Source organism: Vigna unguiculata, chromosome 8 (genome assembly GCF_004118075.2).
Source record: "Vigna unguiculata cultivar IT97K-499-35 chromosome 8, ASM411807v1, whole genome shotgun sequence".
Classification (NCBI taxonomy): Eukaryota; Viridiplantae; Streptophyta; class Magnoliopsida; order Fabales; family Fabaceae; genus Vigna; species Vigna unguiculata.
In genome coordinates, this window is record NC_040286.1 from 3,535,878 (window position 1) to 3,558,706 (window position 22,829).

The window sequence follows — 22,829 nt, forward strand, 5'->3', positions numbered from 1 at the left end:
AAATATATTTTTTAATTTTTATACGGGTTAGTGAGCCAATCCATTTAACCCATCAATCCGTGGTGGGTTGTAAAATTTCTGGCTCACCAGAAAGTGAGTCGGGTTGAGCTCACAAATTTTAAACCCGACCCGTGATGAGCCAACCCGTGTGAGCTGGGTTGGCTCACTTTGACATGTCTACCTTCAACTTCCCAAAGTCTTTGATTAATTTTATAAATTTGTTAATATTTCCAAATTTGTTGAACATTGAAATCTTTATCATAAGAATTAAAAATAAAAAATTGGATCGGCTCGCAGGAAAAACTAGACTTTTGAGTTTAGATTTTCCAAACAAGACGAGTCTAGATAAATTAGACCGGCCATTGCTACTATTTGTTTAATTGCTTTAACACTGTGTTATTACTTTCAATGACTTATAAGAAAAAATAACTTATATAAAGTTAGCTCATAAAAAATACAGAAATAACAAAATTGTCATATATATATATATATATATATATATATATATATATATATATATATATATATATATACTTCTCCACGGTTGTACTGTGCGAAGTTTATACTTTTCCATTGTTAAAAAAGTTAATCTAGAATCTAAAATTTACGATTAATGAAGGATAAAATTTTGTACTTTGAATGAATTCGTTCAACATTTGAATTTGTGAAAATTGGAGGTAAATAAAGGTATAAATAGATGAAAGTTGAATGAGCATGGTTGAGTAATGGCCCTTATATTTTGTAGTCACATCTTTATAGACCCAAATACACATTGGATAGCATCTTCTTTCTAAATCTTCTATCTATTTTTCCTCCACCTTCATATAAAAAAATTATTTTACCTTTTTTATTATATAATTTAAAAACTAAATATATTTTTCGAATTATGTAATTTAGAAGTTAAAAATGACTTTTTGATTATGTAATCTGAAAGTCATTTGTAAAATCAGAAAATATTTCTTTCACCCCTCTTCAAATTTTCAAATTATTTTTAAATTTTGGATTGCGAAATTTGGAAATCATTGTTCACTTATGGATTCACAGTTCATAAATATTTTTTACTTTAAAATCCTACAATTCAGAAACCATTTAAAAAAAAAACTTTCAAATTATGTAATCCGAAAGTCAAAAATAACTTTCGACTTGTACAATTTGAAAGTATTATTTACTTCTAGATTCTACAATTCTTAAAGAACAAAATGGAAAGTTTGTTTATAAGGAGGTGCAAGAAGAAACGCACGAAGGTGTAAAAAGAAACTTCCCATGAAATTATAATAACAACTCAGGCCCATTTTCAATCGATTCCGAAACTACTTACGAAACCAACCTTACATTTTTCTCGTCTAATCTAAGAATGCCATTATCAATTCCTCGTCTAGGTTTCATAAAAGCGTGTTCAAACGTGACATGTTCAATTCAAAAAGAAAAAAAATTGTATCAAATAAGTTATACACACTTGTATTGAAGAACGCGTTTTTTTGTGTAAAGTCAACTATTATTGTTCGCACTTTTTTTGTTTATACCCAATATTCGTACTTTTCTGCTTTTTTTTTTTTAATCTTGTTTGCAGCTTAAAAAGAAAACAAAACTTGCTTGCAAAAATTAGGGTTAAATATGTTTTTTATCCCTCAAGTTTTAGTGAAATTTAGAATTAGTTACTCATTAAAAATTTTGACTAATTTAGTTATTCATTCTAGAAATACGTAGATTTAATCTTTTAATCAAATAAAATTAAGTTTATTTAAAGTTTCAAACATGTTTTATGATAATATTTGAGTTAGCATTTAGGCGAAAATGGATCAAACGATGTAAACAATTCAAATACTATTATGAAACGTGCTTAAAATGTTATATAAACTTAACAAAATCTGGTTAAAGGGACTAAATCCATACATTTCTAAAAATAAAAGACTAAAGTGGTCAAAAGTTTCGAAGATGAATCAATTCTAAATTTAACTGAAACTTGATGGATTAAAAACATATTTAACTCTAAAAACTAAACAAAGTGGTGGATGGAGTTGTGAAAGGAGCTTTTCACATTCATATTTCATAGTCACATGTTTGTGAAGTTTGATCACGAGATTTTTCTCTCTTTTGCTGTTCTTTACTTTGAATAAGGGTTTTGACATTTAAACTCTAACTCAACTACCATCTACCTATCTTCTTTTCTCTCTTCACCATTAATCAATGCTACCACAATACGCAAAAAACATTAGAATTTCAAGTGGAATATAATGCCAATTCAACTATAAGGTTTACAATAAATAATTAATTTATTTTTTCGCCTAAGAAAGAGTTCATAAATTCATATCAATCTCCAATAACCAGTCGAACCCACTAAGCCCATCCAAATAGCACGCAGAGCCCAATTCCAGATTCTACTTTCTGCACCCCTCAAAATTTCAAAATGATATTTTATTTTAGCCTCTGTTAAAGTGACTTCCAGAATACATATTTTTAAAACACTCCTACGTAAACACATGAAACACATTCTAGAAAGAACTTTTTAAAACATTTTTTTTGTGCGTATTTTCTCTCTTCTTCTGCTCCTCTGCAATGTTCCTCCTCTCTTCTACCTCTGTAGCAGCGTGAGGATGGAAATGGTGGTGATTGTAACGAGTGTGTTTGAATCTTTTTCTCTTATTGTGAGGTGTAGTTAATAATTGTGGGAGTGCAGAAAGAAATAGCTTCAAATACGACAAATATAATAATATTTCCCAAGTTTATTCACACGAGAAGTTTGGAACATGAAAAAAAGTGTATGTATGCATGGGAACTCCCCAGCAACATTATTTTTTTCTTCTTCTTCAGACTGACTCAGTCAATTGCCTTAAAAAGAAGGCCAAATCTAAATATTTTAAGACCCATTCCTCATTAAGAAACCTTCAAATCCAATGCAATCCCTGTTCATTAGATTCCAACCATTTTTCTATTCCATATACAATTAATCACTAAATTAACATAACCACAACCCATCTAATCAATTCAATTTAAAATTGCAACCATGCAAACAACGATATATAAAACCCAACTAACCCCACAAACTTATCTTCCTCTTCATCATTCTTGATTATCAAAAGTCAAAAACTTTCTCTCAATCTTAAAAAATATACTTTAAACCTAATTACTTAAACATAATTAACCCGAGAAATGAAATTAGCATGCAATATTACTCTAACCATGGAACAACAAATAGAGTCCAAATGCGTGTTTGTTTCTCCATTTTGGTACAAAAATGAAAACAAGCACACTAATTCCAATTAATTAACCTACCTAATTTTCCTAAACAAATTGCTATGATATCTCAACACAAATCTAAGAACTTTGATACCGTTATTATGCTTTTGAATGAGTTTGAACACGACAATACCAAAACCCTTAAATTTGCAAACATACCATAGAAGTTAAGTGTTTGTTTGTTGTCATTGTCCATGCATGGATGAAGAAGAAGAAGAAGCCATGGCCACGACCCCAAGTTTCTGAAGGTTGAGTTTTACGACGGTGTCCACAAACATCTTGGTATCTTCCTCCGTATTCCCTTCGGGTATGTCTACGATATACGATTCCAATACGATGGTGTAAACCCTACCCTCTTTCTTGAACTCGTTCACCGACGTAACGGAACGGTAGTTTTTGAGTCGGTGCTCGCCGCCGACCACCCTAAAGCTGAGCACGTGTTTCTCATCGTCCAAAATCTCGAGCCTCTCGGTGCTGGTCGACGCCGGAAGACCAGAAACAACGGTTACTTCTCTTATGCTTCCGACGCCACCGTCGCCTCTCATGCTGCAGCCTTTGATGAAGTGCTTGTATTTCTGAGGGTTCTCGAAGCTTCTCACGAACGGCCAAACCGTGCTCGCAGGAGCATCGATGCGGTACGATATTATGGAAGAACATTTGTCGGGACAGTGTTCGAAAAGGTGGTATTTTTTTATCACCGGTTCTAGTTCTGTTTCTTCCTCCGCCGTTAGGCCCTGCACATGGTGCTGAGTTGAAGCCATGGATGTGGACTTTTAATGTTTCATGCACAAGGAAGAAGAGTTGCAGAGAGGATTTAGGTTATAACATGATCAAATATATTATATATACATCAGAATTCATATGTGTATGGTTGGTTGGTTATGTATCAGGTTTTTGTCTTTTTGTTTGTATTATATTATATTATATGACACCACAACATCACTTGCTACGTCAGGACCATGTTAAATAATTTACAAATAAATTATTTTATTATTGCTTCAGAAGAAAGACAGAGAAATATGATAAGGAAAGAAAAATATTATATGGGTAATGAACTCTTTCTTTTTTTAGTAAAATATTAAGTTTGAGTTATAGTGTGTGTCTCAAACACCATATTTATGTAATATGTAATAATATTCTTACTTCATATGTAAGGTAGCATTTGCTGGTTGGACCTTAACTTTAGCTATATGAGGAAATGTGTTGTCTCAAACACCATGTATTTTTAATTATTTTGTATTGAATTCGCAGCTTTGTCTTAAATTTGAAGCAGATTCGGTGATGCTTTTGAGGTTTTTTTTTTTAAATTTAATTTTTGTTTTGGCCACTAGTATTAATAATATGTGGGGACAGGTTTATAACAAATTATGCGTCATGTTGACCTTTGCTTTTCAATTTGTTTTTTTCCTAAAAGTGATGCATGTTAGATATGTCAAAACCATGGAGTACTTTGTTTATTCCAATTATTTAATTTTCCCATAGAAATAGTAGACAGGGTAGATTTAGATTTATAATATATTTATAGTAACAACTAATTATTAGTAGCTTCTTTTTATATATTTTATTTCACAACTCACAATTCTGAAATAGACTAACTCTATAGTTCACATTTAGTTGAAGTCAACTTTTGACAACTCCATTTTTCTACCAATAAGAGGAAACTCATATATTAAGGTACGATTTTTTTCTTTTGACCCAATTAAATATTAACTATAATAAAATCCAGTAAAGAAAAAGAAATGCTATATGTCATGTGAATGTTGATAACATAAACCATGAGTTATGTGAAAGTTGATATATAGTAAAAAGAAGGTTAATTTGAGTGAAGTATTGGGAAAAGGTTGAAAAGGTTTTGCAGGATCATGTGAGAAGTGTAACAAACTCTTATCCTCGTGATATAGCTTCACTTTGCAGGATTGTTGACCTCGAATGGACCCATACTGAAAGAAGAGAGAGTGATTGATCTGAATTCTGGAAGTGTTTGAATGATTGGGGAGTTTCTTCCATGCAAAGGTTTTGCATCTGTGTCGCCACCTGTTTGCACAAATGTCAGCACCAAGTTGCAGAAAAGTGACCATAATTAAATTGCTTCAAAGCAAACTTTGATGTTGTTCTCTGCTTTTCATTTTCTTCAGAGTCTTCAAATTTTGTATTTATTGTCTGTTATTTGTTAGCTACTATTGATAGACATTTTCCACTTTCCAATAAGAAAAAGTAGAACTGAAAATGGTTGCAAACACACACTAATATACTTAGAGATAGTTTATATATGAATATCAAAGTAATAAGACTTGTATATATGTAGTTCAATGTTAATTATTATTTATCTTCTTTAAAATGAAATTCTAATTTAATGGTGATTTTAGATTTTGGGGATTGGAACAAGAATTAAAAACATCATATTTAAACCATTATTTTACAGAAATCAAGAGCGTATAATGCAGAAAATATTTTATAAAAATTTAAATCATATTTATATAAGGAGAAAATGAGGTGCCAAAACTTAAAAAAAAAAAAGTCATTTTATAAAGATTAAAATCAGATTTAGATAATTAATTTGAGATATTTTTAAAAGGATATATTTATTAATTTTGAAATACTTTTAGGTGAAAATAGTTACTCTGTTCTTTTTTTTTAAGACTTAATTGCCTAGTTTATTAGGATTTAGATAAGTGGTTAATTCACTTCATAGTGTACAAAGTTTATAAATTTTAAAATTATCCCTGCAAGTAATACTTCTCATAATATATTCTGGTATAATATTTTACTAATTCAATCATAAAACAAATAAAAATAATTTTAATTTAGACAATAACATAAATAAGAAGAGAGGAAGTAAAAAAAATTGTATTTAAGTCTAGAAAAAGCATATATGATCCTGCCAAATTTACTTGAACAGGTGATCAGATTTATTGTTTTTTATATAAACGAAAATTTTAGAGATGAAACATGTGAAAATAATCTGAACCCAAGTAATAGAATAAGACTAAATTTTGCAGACAATGAGGTGAATAATTAAGGTGAGAAGTGGTGAGAAATTCAAGAAAAGTTATCTTCAAACAACAGACACTGACACTGTCTCATTAATAAAAGCATCATTGTTTGCATTTGTCTATTCCTTCATGTAAGAATTTTACTACTATTTCACTTTTATTAACATAATTTATGATCATAATATATGAAAGATGAATATTGAAGGTTCTGGAATTGGCATGGATGAATTTCCACATTGGGAAGCAAGCTAAGGTTTGATGGTCCCAATGGTTGCACATGGATATTTGTGTGATGTTAGGGTTACCACTTACCACTCAGCACACAGAACAGGAAACACCCTCTACAATACAACAACACTTTTTATTTTAACAATTAAAAACTCTTCTAAATGCCAATTATTATCTCCATTCATTAATATATTAATATTAACAATACTACATCTACTGACACCAACTACTCTACAAATGGAAAAAATCTTGGGCTAATACTAAATTTATTTTATATTATGTTTAAATATCATTTTTTAAGATGATATTAAATTTATTTAAAAAGTTTATTGTAATAAAATTTATTGTTCGTTGAATATGTTGTATCTATCCAACTACTATCTCATTGGCTATAGTTATTTAATTTCACATTTAAAATGCATGTGTAAGAGAGGTGTAAGAGAACGTGTTAGAAATTTTATATTAATTAAAGGTAAAATGAATTTATATAAATAAGTATACATTTTATTTTATAAATTAATTTTATAAATTAATTTTATAAATTAAATTAGACTTAAAATTGATTTATTTAAGTAAGAACGATAAAATCTTAAAAAATGATATTTTAGAAGTGATATTGATTTAAAAATAACAGAACTCCATTATTTAATATTAAAAATTTTAGTATAAATAATTTTATTACAAAACACAACATCTTTTTAGAAACCACACTTCTTTAGAGTTCTCTAACTTTTTTCTAAGAATTTTTATTTTCTGTTCGATTTAGATTGAGTTTTTCAATTCGTGTAAGTTAAGTTTTAGCTCTTCTTCGTTGTTCTTTTTTAGTTTTTGTTTCATATGAGATTTTTCTGTTGTATGTGTCATTGTAATCTTTTATATGAGTGTTTCTTGATCAGTGATTATAATGGTAAGTCTTGATCGTTCTTGTAATATTTTTATTGTACATAAAACATCTTGTATAATTGGAGGTAGTTTGGTGCTTCAAGAGTTGTTTGTGTTGTTTTTTGTAGGTGAGGGAAACTAATTTTAGTTTTACATGTTGAGATTGGTTAATTAGTACTATGAAGTATTAATATGGTGTTTTAAATTATGAATCTGTATTTCTTGACTTTTATATATATATATATATATATATATATATAAAATATAATATAATATAAAAGGGAAAGTATATTCACCACATGAAAGAAGAATTATCCATACATTCTTAAGAAGATGAAGAAAGAAAAAAGTTGGTGTAGAGAATAAGTGTTCATGATTTTAAAAAGAGAAAACAAGTATTTTTTTTATAACAAAGTTTGTTGGTGTGTTCTTTAAGCATAGTGGGAGTGAAAATGAGAGATGCATTGTTGTCTCATTTGGTGAGACACATTTTTTAACATGTTGGGTAGTGCTCATATAGTAAAGGGTTGAAGGTAAGTCTAGGAGCGGCTATGAAAAAGTCGGGTCTAGAGTTGATTAAAGTTGTCTAACTTTAAGTCATTAACCTAATATAATTAGGTTTTAACTTGGCATAAATTATTGGATATAAAACTTTTACTCGATTAATGATGAAATTAATAATCAAAATTAATTAAAGTTAAATTTAAACATGTAAACTTTGAAGTACTTTGACATCTTATAATTTACGGACAAATCAAGATATTTTTAAAAAGAGTTAAATATATATTTATCGCTAAATTATTATAAAAATTTGTTTCATAGTTTATTAAAGTCATGCAAAATATTTTTTCAACAAAATGCATGTGAAATACTTTTAAAAAGAGTTAAATATATATATATATATATATATATATATATTTATTTGTCTCTAAATTATTTTAAAAATTTGTTTCGTAGCTTATTATGTAAAATATTTTTTCATCAAAATGTATGTGACAAATACTTTTAAAAAGAGTTATATTATATATATATATATATATATATCTTGTGTATAATATAATTTCTACATCTATTTGTTAGAGCTGTTTCATATTACTCTTATAACGTGCAGAGAGAAATGCTTTATTACTAAATTTAAATTAAACATAAAATAAATTTTTATAGTAGTTTGAAGAAAAAAAATGCATTCAATTCTTTCTAAAAGTGTATGCTATTTATATTCACCTCATACTAAAACATGCATTTTACTTTTAATATTTGTAATTATAATTTCCTTCTATAATGAGCGGTTTCTTTTTTTGTTTTGTCCATTGTCTTAGTTATGACGTACAATAACAACAACAAAAAAAATATTATGATCACTCCCAGAAACCTTTTCTTGTTCCGAATCTTCAAGGATGTGTTAAAAATTAATAATAGCAAATTAAACTAATAAAAAAAATGCTTAAACTTATTACATTAAAATAAATCCTTTAGTCAAACATTGTAACTTCTTTTCTCAAAGATAATAGTCCGAGTTTAACCGCTCAATTCAACAGTTCCGTTAACTAAACTAAACGAATGTCACGTAACTTCACAAATTTCTGAATAATTTTCAACACTTTAAGAACTAAAAAACAGGCAATTATACTTTGAATTACAAATAATTCTAACTAAACATAAGTTTCAAAATAATTAATATAATAGTCAACAATTTTCAATAATATGACAATCAATAGAAAGAAAAATACACGGTGAAAAGTATTTACATCGTAATATTTTAAATTCTTCGAAACAAAATTATTTTATTGCAAGATTTGGAGGAAGATCTCAATTTCCAAATTAAACTCAGTTTCTGAAAGTTAATATTGCAAGCAAAACCAGGGGCATTAATTCTAGATAAACGAAATAAAGAAAGCATAGAAGCAGCACAATCAGTATACTAAAATAAGCAAAGAAAAGTTGATACATGACATCTACTATAATTTATTCACACTTACACATATCAATTGATTTGTTCAAAGCACGGCTGCGTACTTGCCTAAAAGATATACAAAGCCCAGCCATGCAGCTGATGGCCTAGATGGTAGGAAGAAAACTTTTCATACGTTAAAACTACGCTTACAGAAATAAGGACAGTGACTATTAAAATTACAAACCATATCTTACATTTACAAGAACTTCCAGCCAAAAAATGAAAATAATGTAAATCGGAGTTCTGGAAAGAATGCCTACCACGTACCTTCATTTGTCCGCTTGTCAGGTTTCTTTCAATCTTCTATCGGTCCTCTCCCTTTCAATCTTTTATCGTTCCTCTCCCCCGTCCTTTCCAATTTTGGGGTTCATATGAGTTGTCTTGATTAGTATTTGGTTAGTTTGGTATGCAAGCATCCAACGTCAAATGGACGATTTGCATGATTTGAGAAAAATTGCAGTTAGATTAAATTTGTTCAACAACACTTGGAAAACCCCTGTCAAAACTATGGTCATGCAAAAATGGAAATCCCTTTGTTCAGCGATCAAGAGTCATGTGATTCTTGGTCCATCAAAATTACCCGCTGCTTACCACTCTCTGAGCGGAGACTATCTACCTTATTATATCCTATCTGCAATCAGATAACAAAGACAAAAATTCAGAATAAAGAAAACACGTGTATAGACTTTCAGACAAACAGAAGTCAAACAATTTCAAGATAGACAGGTGATTACCTCCACTGAACTGTCAGGAGAGAACCACTTCAATAGCACACCAAGATGCACTACGGCAGGAATAAGCTTGAAAAGTAGAGGAGTTGTCACCTGTAGAAATAGGCAAAGAAATTATAAATGGGACTATTTATTATTGCTTTATAGTTAATGATAGTTATAGTGTTGTGCCACTGAGACTTTAAATCATGGAAACTGGTTGCAATTTATGATCCTTAGATTTCAAGTTATTTACTGAGATACTTCGAATTTGTAGATGTAGCTTGGGGCAGCTTAGAAAAGTTAGACCGGAATTTGCCTAACTCAGTTTTTGTGTTCTTGGATAAAAGAACATCGTTTTTTGTGCTATTAGTAAATTTGTGTACTGACAAAACCATTATGTCAAAAGTATACGGCAAATCATATAGGAGTAGGGGACAAAAATTAATACAAAAGCTAATTTAAGGCTACTTTATCTTTCACCAAGACAGAATATTTAAATCCCAATGAGTCAAAAGTATAAGGCAAAGGGAAAGGTAAGAGCTTCCATTCAGAATAAAGTTCTTTTAGATTTGGTTAATGAAAATTCATCATGGATCAAAGACAAAATAAAACTATGAAGACAAAGGGTCAGTTATAGAATCTAGTAACTGATATTCAAACAAAAGAAAACAATTTGATACCAGACTAAGAGCTGTGGTGCCAAGCAGCAGCAGATATAATTTACCCTGAAATTAATCAAATATTAGAGTCCATAATAGCCAGTGATAATTTCAAATTTAAGCTTCAATTTTCAAGTTACATCACCAAGTAGAAGCGAAAATGAATTGAGCTAGTCCCAGCTAAAGCTTGGCTAAATACGAAATTGAGCCTATTTTCTTGGCTCATCTACAGCTCATAACCAACTCAATATAGGGCTGTGTAAATTTAGGTGAATATTCTCAAATTTCTAACTTGATACGAATGATATTTTAATATATCTCAATAAAATATAATTGTCAAACCAAGAATAAAATTAAATGCTAAGGTTTATTAAATTAAGTATAATAATAATTTTAATATTATTTAAAATGTGTTAGTATGCTTATAGATCAAGTTGGCTTTTCACCTAATGAATCAAAAAAGTGAAAGCTTAAGCTAGGTTCATTTGCCAAAATTTTCAACTAAGTAGTTAAATCGAGATACAAGCAGGTTCAAGAATAGCTTGACTTGACTCACTTCTAGTTCCAGCCCTATCCCCAAGTCTAAGCTCTACCATTTCAGCTATTTAACTGCCATTTTTATCCTATGGCCAACTTTAGAAATCTTTAAAAACAATTGAACTTAATTATACCATATTTAGATAAATCCTTTGTCACTAACCTCAACTAGATGAAGGTTTGAAGCACGACTCAGAAGAACAAAAGCAAATTCTCCTATCTGTGCCATCGACATTCCAACCTACAGAACATTCATGATTTCATGTATTTAAATCAGTGAGAGGGGGGAAAGAACTGTATCTAACCTACAAATTCTGAAACGAAGCTTACAAGTATTGAGGTCTTGTTGTTGTAACCAAATCCTTTCACGACAGATGAAATTATGATTGTTTTTATAACAATCACCAATATTACAGATGCTACCAAAATATCAACATGGTTCCAAAGAAAATGAACATGAATCAGCATTCCAATGCTGGCAAGGAAAAGAGCAGCAAAAAGATTGCGAATAGGTTCAATCTGAAAAGTAAAAAAACAAGAGGTCAAACTTCTTCCGTATCTTACCACCAAATATTACAGACTCTAGTTCAGAGTATAGGTTCATGAAATAATAGGCAAATTTGTCAATGAAATCAGATTGTTGAGAAGGAAATTATACAAAAAATGCCATGTACGTAATGACACAAGCATTTTCCAGTTTGTATGTAGCCTTACTTGCTCTAGTGTATGTTGAGCCAGATCAGTGGTTGCAATCATCACTCCGGCAGCAAAGGAACCTAATTCTAGACTTAATCCCAGCTTATCGCTACACTGCAAATATAAAAAGTAATGAGATTCAAGAGATTATGCGTAAGTAACAGTAAGTTGATTAATCAACAGAACAAGCATATATTATCTGAGAAGTTGGAGTCCTTTAAATGCAAAAGCAAGAAAAGAAAAAACACAACCGAACACTCAAAATCATGATGAATATGAAAGTTTCTGCTGAGACAAACAAGGTAAAATTTCCCTCTACTTTGGCAAATGACCATTTCATCAGTTTCTTACTAAATTTATTTCCTACATATAAAGATTCCTTTTAGCTGATCTGATTCCAAGGATTAAACAAGGCAAATATATCCTTTCCTGTGGTTCAAAAAATTAAGCATGTAGAAAACGGACGTTCTATATAAATAATAAATCCTTACAGCCATTAATGGAAAATCAATGTGATTCTTAATTTGTACAAGCTAATAAAGGATCTCTAATAATACAATTATTAGGCAAATTCTATCGATCACATAAATGTAAATAATAATAATAATGAATCCATGACTAACATATACATTTTTCTGCCTACTATAAAAACACTTGCGAAACAAAGCATTTCAAATAGAAACACAAATTTGGAAGAGAACAAACCCAGGCTACTAGCAAGCAGAATGCAACAGACGCCAATTGATAGAGTTCATTTGTCTGCACAAACAACGTTAGCAATTATCATTGAACCACTAAGACAATGAAACAAAAGTGTATAGCTAATTAGCCATAAGATGGAAATAAATAGTTAAACAAAATTACAAATTGAATTTCACATATTCTTCCTGCCAATATTGTTGAGAAGGAAAAAAAGTAATCACTTCCACAAGTAAGATTTTATTATTAAAGAGGGATAGTAGTATGAACCTGTGATGAGAGGCTTATCATCAGTTTAAGTAACCATGGAAGGCAAGTGCGAGACAATATAGTCAGAACAGAGAGGAAAGCAATCAAAGTCACCAACCTGGATTAGGAAAGGTGTATAATGTTATGCTTATGCTTGATAAAGCTGTAGTAGGTTGGAGACTATATAAAATCTTGCACTGAATGCAGAACAGACAAAGTGCAAAGCTGAAAAAACTAATTAAACAGCATTAGGATATATTTATGGAAAAATGACAAGACATAAGTGAAAGTGTGTATAGTGCCCAAAAGTGTGTTATTGGAGATCGAATGGGAAGGACTCGATTAAAACCCAAATTAATCGGTGCTAACCACGTTTTACGGTAGATGGGTTAGAAATAAACTGTTAAACCATATCTATGATCCACTAAAATTGTATTAAAACATCCCTTTTAATGCAAAAAACATTAAACTCAACAACGAAGCATTTCTGATGGATGAATGTCCAACCAATCAATTTAAAGTATATTATGTTTTAGTTATCAAAAAGTACTTCTAAAATAAAGTTCAATATTTATGCACATTCGTGAGCCAAAATACAGATTTCAACACTCTTCCCTTAAATAGTTATGCTCAATTAATGAACTCTAGACTACTAGATCCAATAGTATATCCAATAACAAATGGTATTCTAAACCAACCAATCCATCAATTTTATACTTTTATAATAGGATGGATTGGTCAGATTTATACATGGATCTATTGGATGATATGGTTAGAAGCCAAATGAGTTAAATTTTCACCCTTACCATGTTTGTGGAAATAACTAACTGACGATATGGACATAAGCAAAGACATAACTAGGGACCAAATTATTCGGATAGAGAGGGGAGGGACCAGAAGTGAATATAGAGGGAATATTGGGAGAGATCAAGCACTCTCAAATAGAATAGGTTATATTGTTAACTGCATTTTCTCACCCAACGATACTTTGTATAACAGAGGATTAGTATCAGTTCTGTTTGAAGATATCATATAGTTTATATTCATCTTTATTGTGTATGTCCCTAATGTAGAACCTGTCACTATTAAATATGTAGAATCTTCATGCCGTTTACTAATTTTAAAAATGGCAGCCTAAATTAGACAATGGGAAGCGGCCTTAATTGAGGTCTGCGGTAACTTGCCTTAATTGCAGTCTCTTTTGTGGCTGCTATACTTGCAGACACAAGGGTGGTGTTCAATCCCAAATCAACTAGATATATATGACTTAAATATAACTTATTTGGGCAATATTTGCCTTACAAACTGGTTTTGAGATTCATGTTAAGTCCTAAAGTCCAAATTCTAAATGAAATCAGAGTCTACATTAGATCCATTGTTTGGACAAACAACCTGCATAGTTGTCAAACTCAAGACCCATAACTTTAGGTATGAAGAGATATGTTGGAAAGCAACCTTAATAGCAACCTCTTTCGAGGCTGCCCTTAATCAGAACCTCAGGAGTGGTGTTTCGTTCCACCTTGATTAGAGATATAGCTTAAATAAAGTCTCTTAAACTTTAGTTGAGCTGAGTTAGTCCCTAAGCCAAATTATAAGAGTAACATTTTCTTGCTTTAGATGATTTATTAATTTTCTATAACTTTATTGTTTGACTGATGCAGTAATACATTAATACATACTCCCCTCTGTCCTTCTCTAGAACATCAACTTGTGGTTTTTCTAGTTTGAGGACACTTCCACACGTAATTTTACTCTTTTCCTTTACTTTCTTTTTTTAGATTTTCCAAATTTAATATTATTTTAATGACTCAAACTACACAACATACACTTCAGAAACTAAGCAATAAGCTCAAGTGGAGATAATTTAAGTATAAATTTTATGAAAAACTTCCTCCTTCAGATTCTATTTATAACACCCAATTAACCGACTCACTAGATTATGGAAATTAGTTAATTTAGTAGTAGAATTAAATTGTCTTATTGATATATTTTTACAGAATTAGCCCTAACAATAATGAGACATACTCTTATTTTTTGAAATAGTTTTATTAGTGTTAGCTCTTTTAATTTCTCTAATCATTAATATAGAACTCAGAAAAATGACAAATAATTAAGCTTATTGTATTGAAAAAATTAATGCAGGAAACTTTCTAGATTAATCATTATAAAAAGGACAAAGTCACACATCTAATTTGGTTATTATTAAAACGGAGTAGAGGGGGCATTTAGTAATCACGTCATTTCAAAAGACAAAAATGCATTTTCATAATGAGAAGAAAAAACTACCAAAGATGGACACTTAATGGAAATATCAGTTCAATCCAAAAACTCCAGATTTTCTACACTTACAGCTTGGTCATTGATAACACTCCTTGAAAAACACCTGAGGTGCCACCCAGAACTGGAAGCAATGCAAAGAGCAATCCAACAGCACAATCCTTTAAGAAAAATAACAATAGTGACATTTACGGTCCTTATGAGTAAAATAGTGAGCAAAGAATAATTCAGGGACACGACAAAGCAAAGGAAAAGTTAATTCACAAGCAACCAGTGACTAAGTACCTGTAAAATAAGGGTCCCAATTGTGACTTGTCCATGAAGAGCATTAGTGGTATTCTTTTCCATCAAAAACTTCAAGACCTAAACCAAAAAACAGTGGATAAGAAACTAAAAACTACTTACACAATGAGAAGTTCAAAAGCATATGTTTCAAAATTAGATTAGAAGGAATCAGATTGGTTGTATTGATATACCACTGCTGTTGAAGACATGGAAAGGAAAGCACCAACAAAAACCCCTTCTGAAGCTTTACCACCACATAGCTGCAAAATAGCATTCAATCAGAGAAGCATTCAGAATGCCATATGCCAAAAAAGATAATTAAACTAAAACGCTTCTAGCCCATAAACATTCACTGAAAGTGCATTACAAAATAACTAAATTATAAAAAGAGATAATAAAGACACAAGATGAACACAACTTCCCTTTTGACTAAATTAGTATGTTCATTATCTACTTCTGTATAATGCTGCTACTGTTTTTCCATCTATGTCACCAGCAATTGAAGTCAAATTATATAACTATAGTTTACTAGCATCAAACATTATGGATTCTGTAAAATTTGGAAGGGAACACATCCCCAATGAAAGATAAGGAAATTCAGGACAGTTGAGACAAATTAGATTATAGAAACTGATACTTGATTAGTATACCCATGAATTATTTCCACTATTCAAGTACATGGCAGCAGTTTCAACCCACCAAATTTCTCATTCCTGATGAATTCAAGTGGAATTTGATTTTTCCAAAATCTATTTATTAGAGGAGAAACGCAATTTTCAACCAACATGTATACTATGTTTAAGATTAACTTATGAAGCATACATTTAGTTTTAAAATCAGTATTTTTTTGTATTTAAAAGAGACGAGCTACATTTAAAAATTAATAGACAAGGTAGCAAAAATGCCATATGAATCTTGGGTAAGATGCATATGTCCATAAAGGATAACTAGAGGAACCACGGGTTACTTGTTTTGTTAGGGATTTGCTTTCCCCATTAATCTATACAATGATACAGGAGAATAACAACAAACAAGATTTCAGATATTGGGTGAATCACATTTATAAAACATACCGATACAGTAAGTCCACACATGCACATAAATAGAAAAATCTGAAGTAGACCTCCAAGAACAGCAACAGCTCGAACAACTCGAAGCTGCAATCACATAGGAAAAAGCATGGTATTCAGAGCTAATTAAAACATAAACAGAAATAAGATAGAGAAAATATAAGCAGACAGAAAACAAGCCAACCTTTGTTGTGGAGAACTCGAGGCCCAATGCAAACAGAAGAAATATCACACCAAACTGTGCCACTGTTTCCACCTACATATTTGAACACAGTTTCTTTTATTAAATACTTCAATAGTTTTCTATTTAACTAGAATTTTCTTTGTACATTTGTATTTTCCTTTGATTAATTTTTTCCATATTCAATTAGGGATTAGGACTGTATACTGCATACGCTGTACATCTGTATCATAACAAATTAAAATAGTATCAAAAAGTACTTTATACAAGGACACAACCAACTTGAAAAGATGAACTGCATCATGGATGCCCCATGAGGAAGGAAGTTCAGTAGATCACTTTTGATAAGGTTTGAGACCATCAACTTAATGCCAGAGTTGTAGATGGCTTGACAAGATGATAGTGCAGAAGTTAATATCACAAATTATGTGATTCTAAGACACAAAAAACAAGAGGGTGACTCAAACTTTACATGATGAAGACAGTCCTCGGGATAAGGAGTATGAATTGCATCTTAGATGCCCCCTAATGAAGAAAGTTCATTGCATTCAGACAATCAACTTGATGCTAATAAGTTGTAGATAGCTTCACAAAAATGACAGGGTAAAAGTTAACTATATACAAATTATTTCTGATTCTACAAGACACAAATAACAAGAGGACATTCCTTGGGACAATGAGGGGATAACAACAAAGCTTTTTAAAATACAATGGTTTAACGTCATCATTGGAAAGGAAAAGACCATATAGGGTGATAACCACATATTACTAAAATTAAAGGATCCTATAATACTAACCACATTAGACGCAAGCCGAGAAAGTAATACTAATATGCTGATAGTTAAGTTGGCCAATCAGAGTAATGTTTAATTTTAGTTGGGGTAATTGAGTAATTCTAGCATTCTGCAACATTAATTTTCACTGTAAAGTACAAGGCATAACTTTCCCACTATATACATGTGTTATTCATTTTAACACCTTCATCATTTGACTTGAAAAAAATGAAAAGAGAAAACATATTTTAATTTAAGGAGCTTGTATTAGTCTCTCTTAGGTTCTCATATTTACGTAGAATAATCTAAGGCACGATGAAAGAGAGAAACATTTAGAAAACAAGTAAAGGCAACTCGAGAACCACAGGTATAGAAAGGTACAACTCAAATCACTTTTCCATAAAGCCTATTCTAGCATTCCCCCCTCGAGTTAGAGCATAAAAATTGAATGCACCAAGCTTGAAAGAAATAAATTTAATTTGAGACCCTCTCAAGGATTTTATTAACACTTCTGCAAGTTGATCATTAGATCTGATATACATTGTACAAAATTCCTTAGACAACAACTTTCTTGTGAATAAAATGATATATTTCTGTGTTTGGTCCTCTCATGGAACATAGGAATGGAAGCACATTGGAAAATTTCTTGATTATTACAATACATCTTCATTTGCTGATTCACAATTATAGTTCTCTAAGGAATTTTACCCACACAAGTTCACAAGTGAGAGACATCATTGCCCCATATTCAACTTCAGCATAAGCTAACTAAAAACAACTGTGAAAGACAACTCAACTCTAGTAATAGCAAGATAAATAAGTTTTCCAACAAATCTTTTATATCTTTCTAGGACAAAGCAAAATTCACCATATTCTTCTATTAATTTCTAATTGGGCCCATAGAACTATCTACTGGTTTGTCATTAGTCATATATCATTTGAGAAATTACAATACCTTCCTTTGATTGGGCTACTTCACTGCTAAAAAAACACGAGACATCCCAAATCCTCAGTCTAAAAATGATTACACAAAAGTTCCTTTAGCTTAAAATTTCTAGGAGTATCTTGCAATGACTATATCATCAACATACATTATTAAGTAAACACATTTTAAAGGGAGGTATCACATTAAAAAATCGAATAATCTTCCTCACTGCATTTCAACACAAAGGTTTGAACAACATGGCTAAATTTTCCAAATCAAGCACACGAAGATTGTTTGAGAAATGGCTTGGCCCCTAAATATCAAAATGAATGATAAAAAAACAAGATTACATCTTGATTCAAATTGCTTAGGAAAATATCTAACATGTTTTCCCAATTAACATGATTCACATTCTAAGGCTTAAAGTTCTAGTAAGTTGAGGAACCATTTTCCTGAATTTTGACAAGTGAGGATCATGCAAAAGCTTAGGAAATGGGAATGCAAAACAAGACACAATTGATGTAGTTCCAAAGAAGTGTAAGCCTCTAAATGCATATCCTTCATCAATCAGTTGAAGGGATATGGGAAAAGGAGAACAAATTTTAAGGAGAAAGGGAAACTTGACCAACTCCTTGAGAAGTAAATTTAAATCCATTGAATAATGTAATGAAATGAGGACTTTTAGGGAAAGGGTAAATAACAAAGAGGTAATGGTAGAAATAACACCTAATTCAATTATCTATGGACTTTTAACCTTCCACTAATTGTGAAATGCAAGTTGTTGACAAATTGGGCTTCGTAGATGATTGTGCTAGGTTGTTGGATTTCAACCTCAAATGTTCTTAATATTCCTCATGAAAATAATTTGGTTCAACAATCTCTGATTCTGAGATAATGGTTGTCTAGTTAGTAAAGTCATGGAAAGAGTAGTAGTTTTCTTGGGTATGGGCATGGCTCATTCTCTTACTATACATGCATAGAGGACGTCCTCTACCACCACATCCTTCTCTAATGTTAGGGCCTCTTCTTCCACATGTAGTTACCATAACAAAGAAGTCTACGTGGATTCTTGAAATTTTCTTGAAATTGAGCATGATGAAGTCGGTTTGTTAAGCTTTCCATGATTGGAACTTTTTAAACTGTTAATCTTATTCCTAATATGATCAATATCTGGATTGATTGCAAGAAGGATCATCACTATATATTATTTGTTCAGCTTCTTAATTTCCTCTAAAGTATAAGCTTCTAAGAACATCTTCAATTCTTTGAACAACTGATTGACCTTCAACCATAAAAGACATCATATCAGGATTTGTCTATATAAGAGATGCAATTTGTGGGCAGAATCTGAATTCCATATGCAAACAAATTTTGGGCCTTCCAAAAGCATATGAATGTTTTGAAAGTTTTGGGTTCCCAGTTTATTGGGTCTCATAAATTGTCACAACAAAGCATAGAGTTGAAAGTCCAACTTTTGCTATTGTGTAGTATTTTATGATGAGATCTTTTTAACAACTTTTTCCAAGTGATCTCAAACCCTAGTCGAAGAAACCAAATCTCAAAAGATGTTATACATGTAACTTATTCCATTAAGCCTTTTTCACGTAATGGTGGGAAAACCTGAAAAATAGTGTTGGCCCAAAAACCATTTTTAACCAAAAAAGATGGGTAAAACAGAAATTCTACAAAGAGAAAAGGGGAGGCAAACAACCAACCCACGGGCTGGAATGGGACATACAAAGGACGGCAAACCCAATCATAGCAGTGCAGCGTCACTTCAGTGGCTGGAAGTTGTTGCATGGGCAACACACACAGGTCAGGGATGATGGTGTGTAAGGTAGTCTCTGCCTTGGCCCAACAAAATTGGTTGTCAATCAAAGAGGTAGCTATTTTAAGTCTATTCTAACAATTCAATTCAGGCTTGCACATACCATATAAAAAAAAGTATACGAGAACACTCAACTGAGCCAAAAATATAACATAAAAAAGAACAGACAATATTTTGAGATAAAAGACATCAATTAATGTTTCCAGATACCTGCACCATTTCACTGATGAAGTTAAAGCCGCCAGGACCAACTATGGAGCCAGCTAGAAGATATCCGGTTATCACCTGCCAATCAGTACTGAGTTACTGTTAGAGTTAACAGAAATTATACTACAGTAGACCCTGTGTATGCATTTGTCAAGAATGAAGTTAGAATAAGGATGTTCAGACCGGTTGTCCAGCAAAAGCAAATGCAACGCCCCCACAAGTTGCTGAAACAATAGCAACTACCAGGTCTGAAATCAATCTATATGGCAATAATAAAAGCTTTCGTAAGTAATAAAATCCATTTTAAGCCAAAAAGAACATGAGCAAAATATACTTACCGTAAATCTAGCTGGAGCACCGGATACTTGGATTTAAAGTTAGAAATGATAAAGACATTATCCTGAAAGAAGATGCATAATTTATACACTTCAAATTGGCAAAACTCAATGTAATGTTAAAAACAATAACAAACCCAAAATTGAGCTGTCCCACCTTCCGATCTATCAACATTGGGGTATCCTCACCTCTATTGAATACATGATGTAGTTGAAATGACCTGTAAGTTTAGAAAAACACACTATAACAAAATCATGCATTAAAGACACCACATTGTCCAACAAACGAAGTAACAAATTAAGTACTTTTCATCTTTTGTGTCATTCTTGTTTGGTGTGACTCGTGCCACAGTTTCCAGAACAGCCTGATCCACAAACAAGGAAAGTGTAACTCAGTATATCATGACACTAAGCGAAGGCAGAATACACTGGTACCACGGATGCATATTGGTAGAACAAGAAAGGTAGATTCACACTAACTAAAGCTACAAGTCTATAAACTCAAACCATATAACCAAAAGAAAGGGGCAACTCAATGGTTTCGTTCAAATTTAATAAATTTACTGCATTAATTACATATTAAAAGAGTGAATCTAGCTGAGACAGGATAACAAGAGAAACATGTGTGAGTGGCAGCACACAACAAAAGGCAGTATACGTAATGACTCTAAGGAAAAGTGATTAGCATTTTACCGATTGAGGAAAAGATGACAAAAGCCAGTTAATAACAGACGAGGCACCAAATTGAAGGGCAACTTGCATGATATTTAGTAATATCTCTAACACTTCAATTTGCTACTGAGTCAAATGACAGCGGCATGTGATCCATCATGTAACTGACTTCACTTGCTAAAATAAGCCACTCTCGTTGTTGGCAAATTATTATTATTGTTATTAATCAATTATAATTATGATTGCTACATCCTTAATATGACCAACCAGCGACTAGTCTTAAATTAAACACTATATCACTGCTCAAGGAAAAATACTAACCTGTTGTTCTGCTACACTGTTGTTGAAACTTCCCGGATCAGCTGCTGCAAACACGAAGAGGCAAAAGAAAAATAAACTAAGCATTAAATCAGCTTCTGAAATTCTTCAATTCTAAATCCTAGTAGTGAAAAACAAAATTCAAACACAGGTAAAAGCACTAACGAATCTCTAAAACAAGAGCCAAAAAAAAAAGAATTAAAATCATGAAATGCGGCAACACGGTCCACGTGACTTGAATTTGAATGAATCTGGCACTTAACAAGGGTTTATGTCCATAGATCAGGAACCAAAACCCTACGAATGTGCGTGTACAGTAAACCAAAACACAAATTCAGTTTCTCAGTAGCGGAAACGAAAGAATGAAAAGTGGATAAAAAAAATCGAACGGCGAGAGCAGAAAAGTGTAGAATCTAGAATCCAGAACCTTCGTTCTGGTCGTTCTCGGTGAACTCGTGCTCCAGCGCGCGATCAATCATGTCGGCAAAGCTTCCTTCGCGAGGTCGTGAGAGAGAGACGTTGGACTCGGTCGCGTTGGCGAGTTCGATCTGATCCGACTCGGTAGGCCGAATAGCAAGTGAGGAGTGAGGAAGCAGAAGGAGCGAGTGGATAATAACTAGCAGAACAGGCACCAGCAGCACGAAGTGACTGTCGCCGCAGCACGGGGACGGAGACAGTGATCTTCTCAACGACATTGCTCCGCCGGCACACGTTAGCAGGTGGCGGTGCGAGTTCGGAGGCGGCGACGACCGTTGGCCACGGAGAGTGACGGTGGCGAAAGAGTTGAGAAGTGCGAGAAAAACTGAACCAAAGAAGACGGAGTGAACGAGTTTGAAGTGGTGATTGGTGAAGAGTCAAGTTGCAGTGTTCATTAATTATTTTTATTGTAATCAATTATTATTGCTATTAATAATTAATTAATTAGTATGTTTTGAATGTGGTTTTGACGGTGGTAGCCTTCTGTCTCTTTCTTTTTCTAAAATTTTCTTTTTTTGCGCAATTCTTTGCCGGTAACTTCTTTCTTTATTTAACTTATCTCTGAAAGGAGAAAGAAAATAATTTACACTATAAACTGTAATGCTACTATTATTATTTCTTTTAAATAAAATTG

At 31.9% G+C, this 22,829-nt stretch overlaps 2 protein-coding genes across 2 annotated transcripts; both read right to left on the reverse strand.

The window, feature by feature from the left end:
• Nucleotides 1–2,868: 2,868 nt before the first annotated feature.
• LOC114195619 (abscisic acid receptor PYL2-like) lies at nt 2,869–4,050 on the reverse strand. The gene has a single exon (XM_028086147.1). It carries the CDS (start codon nt 3,996–3,998, stop codon nt 3,423–3,425), a length of 576 nt encoding a protein of 191 aa, XP_027941948.1. The 5' UTR covers nt 3,999–4,050; the 3' UTR covers nt 2,869–3,422.
• A 5,191-nt stretch (nt 4,051–9,241) lies between these two features.
• On the reverse strand, nt 9,242–22,582 carry LOC114195236 (K(+) efflux antiporter 6). The gene is made up of 20 exons (XM_028085634.1): nt 22,146–22,582; nt 21,722–21,765; nt 21,035–21,093; nt 20,886–20,949; nt 20,732–20,793; nt 20,577–20,652; nt 20,397–20,471; nt 16,664–16,735; nt 16,483–16,566; nt 15,601–15,669; nt 15,410–15,487; nt 15,197–15,285; nt 12,869–12,965; nt 12,605–12,658; nt 11,918–12,013; nt 11,534–11,722; nt 11,367–11,444; nt 10,688–10,732; nt 10,029–10,118; nt 9,242–9,925 (listed from the first exon to the last, which is right to left on the reverse strand). The coding sequence occupies exons 1-20, from the start codon at nt 22,411–22,413 to the stop codon at nt 9,839–9,841; spliced, it is 1,776 nt and encodes a 591-aa protein (XP_027941435.1). The 5' UTR covers nt 22,414–22,582; the 3' UTR covers nt 9,242–9,838.
• Between the last annotated feature and the right edge of the window lie 247 nt (nt 22,583–22,829).